Source organism: Ambystoma mexicanum, chromosome 5p (genome assembly GCF_040938575.1).
Source record: "Ambystoma mexicanum isolate Mex_15411 chromosome 5p, UKY_AmexF1_1, whole genome shotgun sequence".
Taxonomy (NCBI): domain Eukaryota; kingdom Metazoa; phylum Chordata; class Amphibia; order Caudata; family Ambystomatidae; genus Ambystoma; species Ambystoma mexicanum.
In genome coordinates this window covers 1,059,173,105-1,059,188,189 of record NC_090930.1, presented here as the reverse complement: position 1 = coordinate 1,059,188,189, position 15,085 = coordinate 1,059,173,105, and the positions used below count along the sequence as shown (strand labels likewise).

At 43.6% G+C, this 15,085-nt stretch overlaps 1 protein-coding gene across 3 annotated transcripts in view; it reads right to left on the bottom strand.

Moving 5' to 3' along the window:
* JARID2 (jumonji and AT-rich interaction domain containing 2) overlaps positions 1 to 15,085 on the bottom strand; it is a 1,398,385-nt gene that overhangs the window by 432,866 nt on the left and 950,434 nt on the right. For all 3 annotated transcript variants that reach the window (XM_069613558.1, XM_069613560.1, XM_069613559.1), the window contains exon 7: positions 9,274 to 10,288. In XM_069613558.1, the coding sequence (XP_069469659.1) occupies positions 9,274 to 10,288 (1,015 nt within the window). The remainder of the gene's footprint in view (positions 1 to 9,273; positions 10,289 to 15,085) is intronic.

The following is a 15,085-nucleotide window of genomic DNA, read 5'->3' as shown; positions in this document are numbered from 1 at the left end:
AACGTCAGTTCCCCCAGAACATGAAATCGTAAGTAAATGGAGGGCAAGCTGCTAGGCCAGCTCAGTTTGCCAGACGGCTGCTAAAAGCTTTGTGGTTTGCCAGAAATTACCTCAGCATCCGCTTTCTTGGTCGTGTGTGCAGGCGCACCTGGTTATAGGGACCCCTGAGCAAAAAGGACTTCCCCAGAGTCAATGAGGAGAATCAGAAAAACAAAGGCCTGCATACCAGAAGAAGCCGACACCCAGAGGTCAAGTGCCGAAGACTCTTGAAACCCCCAGTCTGAGTGACAGTATAGTCATATTCTCTCCGGTGAACAGAACTGGATTGAGATTTGAATTGCTCTACCCGAGGTGAAGCCTTTTTGGAAGATTTGTTACGTTTGGCCCACCTTTGTAATACTCGCAATTAACCTTTGCTTACATTTACGTTTAGGTCATGGCCTTGTGTTGATCCTACTCTGCTTCCAGGCAGCATTATTTTTGGGTAGAAAAGGGGGTGGCAGTCTACTGTAGCATTTTTTTCCATTCTAAAATTATTGGCCCTTAGCAAGAGCACGGTTACCCTAGGTTGCAAAGGGCGATAACGACCTTGATGGTGGCCCGTACTTGCCAGTTACTGGTCTTTGCCCTTGGTTACGACCTGGTTATGTGCCTGCCGTTGCCAGCAAGTATGGAATGCAAGCTTGGGCTTTGTCACCTAAACATACTACATACCACATTCCAAATATCATTGCACAATGTTAGTATTTTAAAAGTGTTTCTTTGAAGCAGCCCAATATTCTTGTTTCTCTCCAAAAAAGTTTGTTTTTTTAAAAATTTTATTTTGGTTGGTTAAACTAAATTAACCTTTCAAAAATTTTTTTTCATAAAACTTCAAATTGCAAATCGCATTAGGAAGAGACAAATGACAACTTAAAAAAGAATAAGGATAAAATGAGAAAGCCAGAGAATAAAAGGCAAAGGGAAGTAAAGATCAATATAACAGCATACTTAAACTCAATTCTAACGTCCAGCCACACACACATTATAAATAAAACCTAAACATGTGTGACAACTAATAACCCAGAATAAAATCACTAGATGATCAGTCTTTAGGCAATACTGCACTTAAAAATTGCATAGTGGCTATTCTCAATGAGATTTTCGAGGTAGCAAATAATTCATACCATAGTTCATCATCTGACCGCGTTAAATGATGTGGCTGGATTAACTTATGAAGGACAATTTTCCTTTGTTTTCTCAAGGCAACACACACAATTAATACGTGTTTTAGTGTCTCTTTCATTCCATCAACTTTAGAAAACCGACAGTACGCGGCATCAACATGAATTAGACCCCTTCTTAATAAGATTTGATTGGTTGGCCATAAATTCATGCGAAATCTTAGGATTTGGCTTCTAAGTGTGTATGACGGGCACTTCAGTAAATAGTCAGCTGTTTGTCGAAATTTTTTATGGCCAAAGGATGATCTGTCAAAGTCTCTTAGCAATAAGCATTTCTGTGGGGTATGATGCCAATCTAGTTGATACAATTTGAGCTTGGCTTTCGATGGATTGAGCAAAAGGTTTAGCGAGATGTTCGCATCAGCCAGATCAAAGAGGACACTAGCTCTCCAGTTTGCTGGAAAAGAGTGTGGAGAAAGCAAAAGATAGTTTGCCAATATTGAGAGAAAATTGTTTGCAGCAAGACCCAGTAAGCATTTGCGGAAAAGACAACATCTTTTCCAAGACACTTGGATGTGCATTGACAAACTGCCCAACTCAAACCGCAAGAGAGTATTTGGCGTTGTGTTAGGGAGTTTGAGTACTTTTTTCCAAAATTGGTCTTCCATTCTATCCCAATACAATGGATTTTGTGGGAGCCATGTCTCAGCCCCATAGGTGACGATGGGGCTGAGACATGGCTCTGCTTCTGCTGATAAAAGGTTAGAACATGAGCACAAGAAAATTTACCAAACTTGGCCTGGAGGACTTTGGCCTGAGATATTAGAGTGGAGAGTTTGCTAGTAATGCTACATTTGTGGGGGTTAAAATCAAACTGACAATGGATTGAGCAACAGTGTGTGGCATCATATTCCTTCGTCCGATAATGTCCGACTTCACTGATTGTTAACCAATGCTTTCAAATAAAATTCTTTGAGTCCACGACAAACTGTTTTAAGCTTATGAATCCATTTGTATTCCCTTTGCTGCAAATGTAATGTTCTGTTGCCATGCAGTGGTGAAATGTACTCAATGTTATTGAATGTGGTCACTGTTTTGGTTAAAGTGTTTCTCATGAATAAGTCAGTTTACAATTTACAGACAATCCCAAGGCCCCAACATGTACGCGGTATATGTCCCTACATGTGCTTTGCATAGGCCGACATCTACTGGTTGACTCAGAATACTACATTTCTTAAAAAAAAAAAAAAGTGGCAACACCATGGGTCTTCCGCTCACACCATTGCATATCCTAGGTGTGGAGGTACCCATGATCCTTCGCAGGTCAACGTTCTCAGTCTGACATGACGCATAGTGTTCTGCGTGAGTGTAATTGCCTTTTTATACATAGACTCCGCCTACCATGTTGTGAGGCCGGATGGGCACATGCGACTAAGCAGATACATTAGACAGAAAGATCATTACTGAGTAAATAATGTTTGCGTTATGATCCACCTACAATAAAAACAAAAAGTGTGCTTCCCTACCTATCAAGTGGGTGCAGAGAGATATTGGTTCTCCCCTGAACGGTTTTAACCACCAGAGAGTAAGGTCTTGCAAGGCCTTGTATATACATGGGAGTCTGGTCGACTGCTTTTATTTTTTAGGTTTCATTTTTTGTAGCGTTTACGGCTTTAGTGGCACCCGGCTTAACAGTGAGGGGGCAATCCTTTTTTGTATAGATCTCCTTGAAGGCATTGTGGGAAAGCTGCTTTTCTATTAGTACATCCTAAAAGTCGACCGTCATATTCCTGTGCCTTAATACCAAAAGTACTGTTGGCTCTTCTGTAAGGTGTATTGGAAATGATCCTCTGTAGGCTAGGGTAACTGAAAGATCTTCGTCTTCAGGGGAAGACATATGATATTCCTCTGGATTGTCCTCTTTCAGAGGATATTCTTCCTGATCATCCCCCAACTTTTGGCACTCCTCGTCTAGAGGCTCCAATATAGTGCCTATTCATTTTTTGTTTTGTGTAGCAACAATTTGTCATTTTATCCTGAAACGCTCAGTGTCTTGCATAAGCAAGATGACTCTGTCCAGTGATGTTAAAGCCGTCGATTATCTTAACCTGGGATCGTTTAGCAGGCTTGGGTAGAAAGGTTGAAAGGGAGGGAGTCTCCTCTTCGGCCATCTCCTTCTCCTCCTGGCCCCATACTTTGTGTATGAGAATTCCAACAGACCCTTTTTCTGCATTATTCAGTCGTTCCTTCCTCAGTGTGATGCCTCTTGTGGGGAAGTTCGTATCCCTTTGAGAGCCCATTTCTCTCAGACGTATTCTTTCCCAACATGTAACGGGTGTATAATGTTTTTGTGCACTGGCACTATTCACGCTCAACGCCTTGGCAAAGTTGGTTTCTGTAGGCTTTGGAGCCAACCCAGATTGTTCGGTGGTTCCTCCAGAGCAGGGGATTTCAGGTTTCTGTCCGTTTTTGGCCTTGTGTATGCGCAATGTCACCACCACCAAGTGATTTCTCCATAGAACAGCTCGACACCAGTCTTTTGGAGTTGAGGGCCAACTGTAAGGTTTTTGGCACAGCTATAGGATATTTCAAGGTAGACCTCAACCCAGATACCCAAATTCCCTACATAGATCACCTCAGCTGAGGCAGTGGAATCACCATGGGCCAACTCGGCATGCATTCTGTGGGCGGCACAATGCTTGCTGTTGCACTCCTTAAATGTTTTGGGCTTTAGCACACTGGACACTAGTAGTCTGTGGGGTCCCTTGGATGGCAATTGTTCTACACACCCTGTAAAATCCCCATGGGAATTTCGAATTGCACTCCAGGCAGAATTGAAGTGTTTTCCATGGGTGGTCAGGAAATCTAACAAGCCTGAAAAAATATGGCGTGGGGTCTGGAGGCATTCTAGTGAAATCTAACTGTTCCATCCCACCTTCACTCCTTTACGCCGAGTGACAACGCGGCTTTACAAATCGTGTGATTTGTTTCTTTGAATTTTAATGGTGACTGTTGTAGAGTTATAAAAGGAGGGCCGGCATGGTGTCGAAAGATTAATTTGTTGCCCAAGACACTAACGTACTGCCAACCTATGGCATAAAAAACAAAACACACACCCTCACGATGTCAAAGCATTAAGGTTTTTGGGTACCCACACACGTAGGATGGTATAGTGCGACTGGAAAGCTGTTAACGATACTTTATTTCGAGAAAAAAAGGAGATGTAATACCCTGAGCCAACCGCTAGATGGCAGCCTATGCAAAACATGTGACACTAGGCAGATTAACAAGTACGAGAAACAAAACATTCACTTGTCTTCTTCGAAAAGGAAATTATGTGGAACAACGTTCCAGAGTAAAAAGGCATTACGTCAATAATAACGAGCAGGACACGAGAGCCCCATATCATGTCTAAATGTCAACCATTTTTCCTCCACCTTTTACAATTGATCAGAAAATATTCGCCAAGCCTTACAGATCGAAATACCTTTTGTTCTTCACTATGCTCCTTGACCGCAATTATATTTGTCAAATTAACATTCTGGGTATGTATACAAATAAGATTATTTGTTTTTGCTCGTTTAGAATATTGATTCAGAAAATAGTTACCTATTTTTTCAAAAACCTTTTCCCCATGTAGTTGCTTCGGCTTTCAATATGTCAGCTGACATTTTTATGTTAAGACTTTCATCAAATCTTTATTTTCATGGGCCATTTTCCCAAGTGACAAGCATTTTTGTTTGGATGAATGTTTCTTTCCAACATCAACTCAATTGTTGGCCAATTTGTACTTTAATTCTACCATGGCGAAACATTTGAGACTTTAAGGTTAGCAAAGGATTCTAGGAATATGTTCCTTTAAGGTTTCCTGGTGGGTTGTCTCTGTGGTGCAATAAGCTTAGCCTTTCCTTTCGTTGCCCACTAAAGCATTTTTAAAACACTCGGCAACTAGTGTGTACTTTGTGGTTGTCCAGCAAACTGGACGATAAATAAATTGGTTTACCTCATGGCATATTCTCATGGTGGGATATTTACTAATTCTTAGATAGATTTGAATCCCATCAGAATGTCTGCCAACTGGCATTATAATTCTACTTCCCTTTCTCCACAAACTAATCAAGCGTTTTTTATATCCAAGCATGCAAGCAGCTAAAAAGGTGGTATTCGTGATTTGTCCCAACATTGCTATCTTTGAGGAACATGATTGAAACCCCCAATCGTATTTTTACCATCAATTCAAAACGCACCCATCAGTTCTTTTCACACACAAAAAACTTAGAAAAGACACAGCTACTTGCTTTACACAGCACAAACACGGTTTGCTATGTGTGCACACCTTTGATATGTTTGGAGATCATTAATGTGGCATTTGGATGACTAAAAGATTTTGTGAACAGCAATATTGAAATCATTAATAACCGCAAACAAGTGCGGAACATGTAAGGGTTACTTTTATCTGCATTTAAAAAAATGAACAAAACCGATATGCAAAGCAGGCAATTTTGAAATTCATTTGACAAATTAACTGGTATGCAGGACAGTAGGAAACAAACACCATTTTCAAGTTGTCTAGAAGTAGAAACAGCAAGGATCCTACTCTTGTTAGACGTGCAAGGCTTTGCTGATACTTCAAAGCGCAAACACCTCTGATTGCAGAATACTGTTGTAAGGTGAAAGGGGTGGCATTTGAGTTGGGAGTACTGATTCAATAGAAACGTTCCATTTCAACAACTATAACGAAAAAGTTCAAATTGATGTTCCTTTTTTTGGCTCGGAACTGATTTTACCTTTCTACTTTATGTCGGCTCAGATTACTTAGCTCTGATTCTACCCAGAGTCTACATTTGTCCCCGTTTTCATTCATGGTGAACACATCAAGAAAACAAAAATGAACTAAAACCGTATTAATAATTTGTGTTGCAAAAAATATTTCATTTGAGAACACTGCAACCAACTACCTGAAAAACCTGCCTTTTATCACAAAATCTGTATTGTGCCTCCCTAACCCTAAAAGTCTCTTCAGACTTCGTAACAAAGTTATCTGAGAATAGAAAAATAAATCTGTAAAAAGTTTTAGAAATGTTTTTGTTAAGGTTAAGGACTGACTAGTGCTTACCCTGCCACAAATCAGTCCTTTAGCTGCACTTGGAATCAACAGGACCGGAAAACCATGATTACAAACTATCAATTAGATGGATAATAAAAACTCCTGCTCATCCCCGCTTTTCACCCACACAACTGGCTCATTGATGGACCAAATGCACAGTGACGAATCAAGGGTATTCGTCCCTTCTTCCCAGGGGGGAGCCTCCCCTGAGGATAGGGAGGCGAGCCTGCTCCGCAAGACCCTCCCTTAGGGGTCTGGGTAAGTGGGACCTCATTGGGAGACACCCCACTTAGGGGACAAGGGCCCCCATTCCTGTGAGGAACTCCCTACACCATCCAAGCATAGATGGGACTATCAAATATGAAGACCATTATAAGATCCAGAGATGTGGCTGAAGAGAACTAAAATACCTCATTATGTCCAAGGACAATGATCTGTCTCTTTAAGGAGAGACTTACATTTAGCTGAGATGAGTAGACTGAAGACAGAGTATGCATAGGAAAGGCGTAGTACAGAGATTAGCGTAAGCAGGGGAAGCCCCCTCACAACATGTCTGGAAGTGACAGAGCTAAGGAAAGCCGCAGAGCCTGTGACTTTCAGAGAAGTCCCGAACACTCGAGGGAAACGATGGAGGTCTGGGAATTCCGAGCAGAGAAGTGAATCCTAACCCCAGTGGTGGTGTGACCATGATGTCTTTGTGGTGGGCAGTGTGTCAAGAGCAGCGCTGAAACCACCCAACAGGGAGTCACCAAGACGCCCTACTACCTGCACAGATAGTTGGTCGCAACAAGAGAGAAAACACTCAGGAACACAAAATCCTGAGTGGAGGAAAGAGAACCAGAGCGAGCGCTGAGCTCAATGACGTTCCCCTGCAGACACAGAGGTAACTGGGATAGCTGGAGAACCAGGACGACGCTGGACCATCGTTATGGAGCTGGAACAACTCATCCCAGTGAAATTGACGAGATACTGATTATTAAGCCACTTAAGTGGCACTGTGTTAATGCAATAAAGAGAATGAATAAGTGCGAAAGAGAAGATGTTAAGAACTAGCCACAAATACCCTGGGAAGGGGGGATGGGAAGTATTCAGAGATTTGAGAAGTAAAGAGTGGAGCAAACCAGAGAGAGAATTCTATTAATATGAATGTGACCTGAAGTCAAGTGAACCACATAAGAGGACAGATAATTCAACTGAGCAACCACAGGAGAGGGGAAAGGTCAAGTCACAAGAAAGTATACCCAATTTAAGAAGTCCTGGGTTACAAGAGTCAGAAAAGCATACAAGCCTAGATCAAAGTATAAGAAAGCATACTAAAAAGGAGTGTCGAAAAACTGTTTTAAAGAGGGGATAGAATTCAAGTGCATTGTGAAAGAGTTGCACAAACTTGCCTAGGTTGCAAGAGACTAAAGATATAGTAAGAGAACTTTGGAGTAAAGAAGAGACATTGCCATTAAGAGACAACCAGCAGAGGGGCGAGATTCTCCTGGATAAGATAATGGTATGGTCAGAACTAGTTTTGAACCGTGGACATATTCCTTAGTGACTTCCTGCCGACTAACAAGCACCTTTAGTTATTTACACAGGTAGGGATACTCCTATAGCAATAGGGAAAGACGGGCCTTATCCTTATTTTAATAAACACCAGAAAAGATGTCCCTCAAGTGTCCGGCTCCTTCGTCCGACCCGCCACAGTACACCAAAGAGAATAGTTGGCAGAGTCCATCTTAACACGAGATGCATAACTCTACAAGGTTTAATGTCTTGGTTCAAATTCCAGTTGTAAGCAGCATATGAGTTCTCTTTTAGTTTATCATGTGAGGCACAGTAGTCAATGGAAGCTGGCCTTTTGACTCCAATGAACACTGAGGGTTTTCAAAATCAATTGACTATTAAAATGTGAATATTTTATTCTACACATGGTTTATTCTGTGCCACTCTAGCCTCACATATACAACAATGCCCCATATATAATGCATTTCACCAGTAATTAATGGTTCATAGATAGTTCACATTCCCGACCACTCTAATGGCATGACATGAGCAAGTACTTGGGTGCCCCAAGAACTAAGAGTTTAAGACCAGGTATCACTTAAGATGTCCGAGCAGTGGGGCATTACTTGACTCAGTAATGCCCCAGAGGCGAGGGGCTTATTGCTATTAGTACCCCGGCCTGCAAGAACGGGGTATAAATAGCATTTTTTTCAACAGAAAGAAAAAAAAAATGTCAAAGAAAATGGCCGATGGGGAAGGGAAAACCGAGTTAGTTTTCCCATTCCATGGCAACCATCAGGAGTGGACACGTTGGGAACAGAGGTGTTACCAGCGCGTTAGCCCCCGAAAAAGGAGAAATAAGAAGGTAAGTATGGTTGGGAGGACGGGGAGGGGATTGTTTGCAGGGGAGGGAGGAGGACGACAAAAAAAAGGCAACTTTCAAAGAAAATGAACAAACACCCTAATAAGTAAGCAGTTTACTTGTCAAGTGCCTCCATAAGTGAAGTGTTTCGTATTAAATTGGACACACTTGGCAAATGTATAATGTTTGATTCGGTGCAACTTCATCCAGCACTGGGGGGGGTGGATGCCAACTGCCGAGAGAAATAATGAAACATGGTCTTCACAAGGCAATTGCTCTAAGTCTTCGGATTTTTTTTTAACAATAGAATGGGTATTTCTGTTGTGCATGTTTGAAGTCAGCACAACCTTCCGAAGACAACTTCAGGAAAAAGGGCTGCATATAATTTAACAAAACACTTAGGTTTACAGCCTTAAAGAGACAAGATTTTAAGAAAAGGAATGAACAGGAGAGAATTCAATTTTGCAAAAACGGATCAGCAAATTCAGCCAAACTGAATCCACCTGCACAACACCAGACTTCCTAAAAGCCCATATAAGTCTAGTTGCTTAATGGAATCACCCACTAGTCACCACATAGTGTAAGGCCAAGGAAGCTAAAGGATATGGAATAAAAGGCACATGAAACTCCCAATGCAATCACCTCACCTATGAGTGGAAGTTCATCCATCGTAATGCCCTGAGTTTTGAGGTGTTTCTTGATGCATGCTAGCCGCTGCACATTGGTTCCCCAGCGTCTGCCTAGCTTGTGGATGTGCTGAATCTGTGTTACAAAGCGCATTTCGTCATTTAGTTTGCACTCAGGCCTCCAATCGGAAGGGGGGATCACCCTACACATCCCATACTTTTCATATTGAGATCGGATGGACTCGATAAAAGTTAATGGGTCATGAAACTCCTTGGAGGTAGGCCGAAGAACAGGAATTTCACACATGATGGGCCACCCACACTTGCTACCCTTTTCCTGCTTTACTGTAGAGTCAACTAACTTGTGCGAAGAATCAGTCTGTGAGGTAGAGCGATTTTCACAGGCCTCCATTTCCATCTTGCCGTGTGCTTGTTTAACAGGTGTGGTCTTTTCTGTAGAGCCTGTCCTTTTCGGCCTAATCCTCTCCAACATTTTCTCTGGCACTTCTTTCTTTATGTGGCCATTCACTACCAGCTTATCAGTAGTCACAGCCCTGCATTTTACCTCTGGGGTGCTGACAGTCAATTTGATTTTCTTGGTTGGCGACTGCTTTTCTGGGGAAGTAGTCTCTTCCAGTCTTGGCTTAGAAGTGCGCAGTCCCTCCCTTAGTTGTCTAACCTCCTCGGCAGGGTTAGCTTTTTTGTTTAACTTACCGTTGACCCTAACACAGTTAGCAGCAGCACAGATAGCCCTGGACGCTGCAAGGGATAGCACCTGTTTACGGGTTTTTGCATTGCTACTTTCAAATTTCCCTGAGATCGTGTGTTTAACAGTGGAACTGGACTTGATGAGATTCGGTTTGGTTTCCTTGACCAGTTCTCTCTTGGCTTTGGTGTAAGTGACTGTTCCCCTAGTCACTGTTGCAGTGTACTTCACAGTTTTGGAGGGTGAAGGTCTCACGTCTCTTGTCTTTTTGGCACTGGCTGCATTGGCGCTCGAAGATGACATCCGAGTGATTCCATTCAATTTAGACACCTACAAGAGAAAAGAGATCATGGAAATTCACTGGAAATGGAAATGTTTATCTACACAACAACTTAAACCCTGCTGTAATTTCAGAAAGTCTGTGGTCTAACTGCCCGAACAGTTAACATCTTCAGAAAGTTATTTCAGCTGGAATGCCAGCCTCTTAGTTATGCCATCTTTAGATAACAGTAAAAAACATTAAGACAAAAAGGTGTCCTGTTTCGAGCTCACAGAATGAATAAAAGCAAGTTTTGCTCATTACTTGTGTTCTTAAAATGAATGTTAGCAAGTTATTAAAAACGGCTATACAAAACTGATCATTTGTGTAAATTAGTAATCTGTTTAAAACATGAGGCAAATGAAGTTGTATACAGGAAATGAACAGTATGAGGACACGTCTCGTGTATGGAGTTGCTGTGTCACTTTTCCTCATGAAGTCAATCTCAATGTCACAAAAGGCAATATAAATTGGAGATCAGGGAGTCCATCTGACCAGTAGACTTAATGAAGTGACAAGAGTTCCACTCATGCAGTTGTGAAAGAAGGCGAAAACAATTCTTTATATATATAAAAAACAAACAAAACTGCAATTACGCAGTTCACAGCAGCAATCCTCCATTATTGGTCCAAGAATCACACCTCAGCCACTTTCACCACAATAAAAGTCCTTTATTGGTTAGTAGGTGGGCAAGTTCAAAGAACAGACACAATAACGCGTTTCACCCGAACTGGGCTTCGTCAGATTGTGAATGGTACATTGGTGTTTTTGCATTTAACCTGTAAATTGTAAGTGCCCTCCTTTACTTGGAGACACTAGACTGCAAATTCGTTTAGAGTTTAACTTTATTAATATATTCAGACAAAAACAATACAAACCACATATGCAGTACGTGCAACAATACAAATGTTCATCGATTTGTTCGGGTCACTGCTTTCCCCATGCCACCCCCCTTACGAGCCTATTTGTTCCACATATTCTGTATCTGCCTCGCGTGGTGGGGTCTCACTCGGTGGATCCTGTCAGGTCTTGTGCCGTCCCAAACAATTCCGCTATTAATGATCTCCATGCCATCAAGCTTCCTGCCTCTTCTACCCCTACAATACTCGCCTCCTGCCATGCCATGGTTTCTGCCTCCGCCCACTTATGCAAATCCTTCCACCACACCTCCACCCGTTGCTTATGACATGTCTTCCATCCCATGGCAATCCTTTTTGCGAGCACATATGCTAAATCCCTCAATTTACTAACATGCCTGAGTTTCTGTGATCTGGGGAAACCCCCCCCCAAGCAAGCAAGCCCAAGCTGTATTTACAACCATCGTGACCCCCTTTTCCTCCAGTTTCTGTGCCACTTCACCCCAGAAGCGCTCAACTACTGGGCATGTCCAGAACATGTGCACCATGCCAGCCTTCTCTTCATCGCATTTGGGACATGCTGGTCTCCCCGCATCCTTGAACCTGGATATCCTTTCTGGTGTCATGTATGCTCTATGCATAATATACAGCTGTATCTGTTTGTCTCGCATTCCTTGACACCTTCTTGTGGTATCCCAAAGCACGCTCCCACATCCCATCTTCTAGCGGGGCACCCACTTCCGCTTCCCAGTCTAGTCTCAATTGTGTTAACTCCTTCCCAACCTTGGACATCATCATCTCATACAGCCTGGAGATCTCATGACCCCCCTCTGTCATATCATATCATGTCTACAGTAGCATCTGGTTCTTCCTCCAGTACCGTTTCGGGCCATGTTCTCCTAATTCTCTGGACCATCCTGTGATATGTAATATACTGGCCCGTGTGTAACCCCGTCTCCTCCCCCAGCACTTCAAAGTCTGTGATGGTCCCCTCCCGCCAAATATCCCCCATTGTCACCACCCCAATCGCCTCCCAATGATTCCTAAGTGTCATCCTCAGCTGCTTATCTCCCCCCGCCAGCGCGACTAGTGGTACCTGCGGGGAGCATGGGAATGGGTTTTCCATCATCTGGCACGCTCGGCGCCACATCTCCCACCCAAGCTTCATCATCTTGAGGTGCCCTTCCATTTCTGTCTTGGGCAGCCAGATGAATTCTTTCAGATAAAATGGGGCACAATCATGTCCAAACAACCTGGATTCAGGGGTCAGTTCATCTGAGAGCCATTTAGCTACATATTGCAGTTGGCTCGCTATATAATAGACCTCATAATTGGGCAGTTTTATTCCCCCTTTTTCGTAAAAGTTCGGCAGCTTCCACAATGCCACTCTGTTCCGGGTACCATGCCAAAGGAAATCCCTGCATATGCTATTCAGTTTGGTGAAAAATGTCTTGGGTATCAGATATGGAATATTTCCAAAATAGTGCAGGAGCCTGGGTAGGACCACCATCTTAAGCATTGCCCCTCGTCCCATTATTGCTAGAGGCAACTTCTCCCAGAATTTCATACATTTCTCGATCCTCTTGATAGCCATCTCAGTATTGTATCTGTGCTCCACTTCCACCATGTGGTACACATCTATCCCAAGATACCTAAATTTGCCAAACGCCCATGGTGTTTGTAGCACCGGTAATCTTCCCACAGGGATTCCCTTATAACTACCCAGCGGGAAGATACTAGATTTTTGAGGATTCACCGCTATGCCAGACAGCTCCGCATATTTATCCATTACTTCTAGTATGTACTGGAGGTTTTCCTCCGGATACCTCAAGTACAGCAGCAAGTCATCTGCATACAAGGAGATCAGGTGTCGTTCTCCACCCACCCCGATACCTATAGTGTCATTGTTGCCTAAGGTATATTGCTAAGGGCTCTAAGGCTAGTATATAGAGCATTGGGGAACATGGGCACCCTTGTTTAGTGCCCCTGCTTAATTGCCATCTTTTAGATATCACCGATCCTGTTCTGACCCTAGCCAACGGTTCACTGTATAGCATCTTTGCCCACCTTATGTATCCAGGCCCCATTCCGTAGCTCGCTAAGTCGGCAAGCAGCCATGGCCATTTGACTGAATCAAATGCTTTAACCGCGTCTAAGGACACAATCGCCATTTCACCCTCGTTCTTGCTCCCCCACTCAACCAACCGATGGAGTCATCTATGATTATGCGTTATATTTCTATTCGGGACATAGCCCGTCTGGTCGGGGTGTATTAGTTTACCAATAACTCTGCGCAGTCTATTCGCCAGGACAGCCGTCAATATCTTGCTGTCCTGGTTCAACATTGACAAACGTCTATAAGAGCCGCAACTATGCCCAGGCTTGTTGGGTTTGGGTAGTGGTATTATGATCGCCTCTCTGAGTGACTCCGGCAGCCGTCCCACCTCAAACGCTTCATTTAACATTTCTAGCATTGGGGGGAGCACTTCCTCCTTTTATACTTTATAAAATTCACTCGGGAACACGTCTGACCCTGGGGTCTTACTGGTAGGCAGCTGCCTCACCACTTTCTCTAACTCCTCCAAGGTAATCGGTCCATACAGCTCCTCTTTCTTCCACACTTATCCTCGGGCAGTCCTATATCCGCCAGTGTTTCTGTGACCTCCCCAAGACTACTACCCCCCTCATCCCCATATATTAACCTATAATATTCTGCAAACTCCTGATTAACTCCTTCCTGGGTGTCAGCTACACTACCATCTTCTCTCACAATTGTTCTAATCGTGGGTCTGGGAGTTTCGCTCTTGTATAACCACGCCAGAAGCCTTCCCGTTTTATCCCCTCCCGCATGCTGTCTCTATGTATTTTTTATAATTGAGGTTACATAATCTTTCCCATTGCTCTGCACATTTTTGCTGCAGTCTCAGTATCGGTATCGGTTCCATATCTGCTCCTCCCTCCTTCAATGCCTTTTCCAGTTCCATTTCTGTTTCATGTATATCAGCCAAAATCCCACCTTGTAGGCCTTTTGATTTCGCTATAGCTACCCCTCTCATCACCACCTTGAAAGCTTCCCACAATGTGCGCGCCGAGTCGACGCTGCCCGTATTTGTCTCAAAGTAGTTAATAATCTCCTCCCTTATATCTTCCCTGAAAACGGGATCCTTAAGTGCCTCTGCCCGAAGGCGCCATGTCGGAATCCTTGCCCTCGGGGGGCAGTATTGCCACCCTATGGCCAGGGGCGAGTGGTGCAAAAGGACCATCGCTTTATATTCTGCTTGAGTGCACTCCGTCACCACGTCCGACGTAGCAAAGACATAGTCCCGCCTCGTATGCAAGTGCTGCGGGGCAGAGTAGTGTGAGTATTGCCTATCTTGGGGGTGTCTTGTTCTCCACACATCCGCTAGACCAAAGTCGTCCAGCAGAGTCTGCAGCGCTCTAGCCGCTGGGGCAGGTCTATCAATCTTCCCATCCGATCTGTCTACCCTGGGGTCTAACACACAGTTAAAATCTCCCCCCCAGATCACCGCCCCACCCATGCATATGCCGAGGATATGGCACAGAGTTCTGAAATATGCTGCCGTATTTTGGTTGGGGGCGTATGTATTCACAATGCTTATCTCTCAATTCTCCACGAATCCCCTCAATATAACCATCCTCCCATCCGCTTTCGCCACTACCTGCAACAGTTGGAACGGGACATGCAGCGCCACCCAGATGAGTACTCCTCTAGCATAAGCGGAGTATTTCGAGCCCACCACAACCCCTTTCCATTTCTTCACCACCGTCTCCATCTTTTCCCGTGTCAGGTGTGTCTCCTGCAACAGTGCAATATCTATCTTTTGTCTGCGCAAATACAACATTACCTTAGTTCTTTTTAGATAACTATTAAGTCCCCTGACATTCCACGTAATTATTAAGGTCCTCCATGACCCATTAGAATCCCCCTCC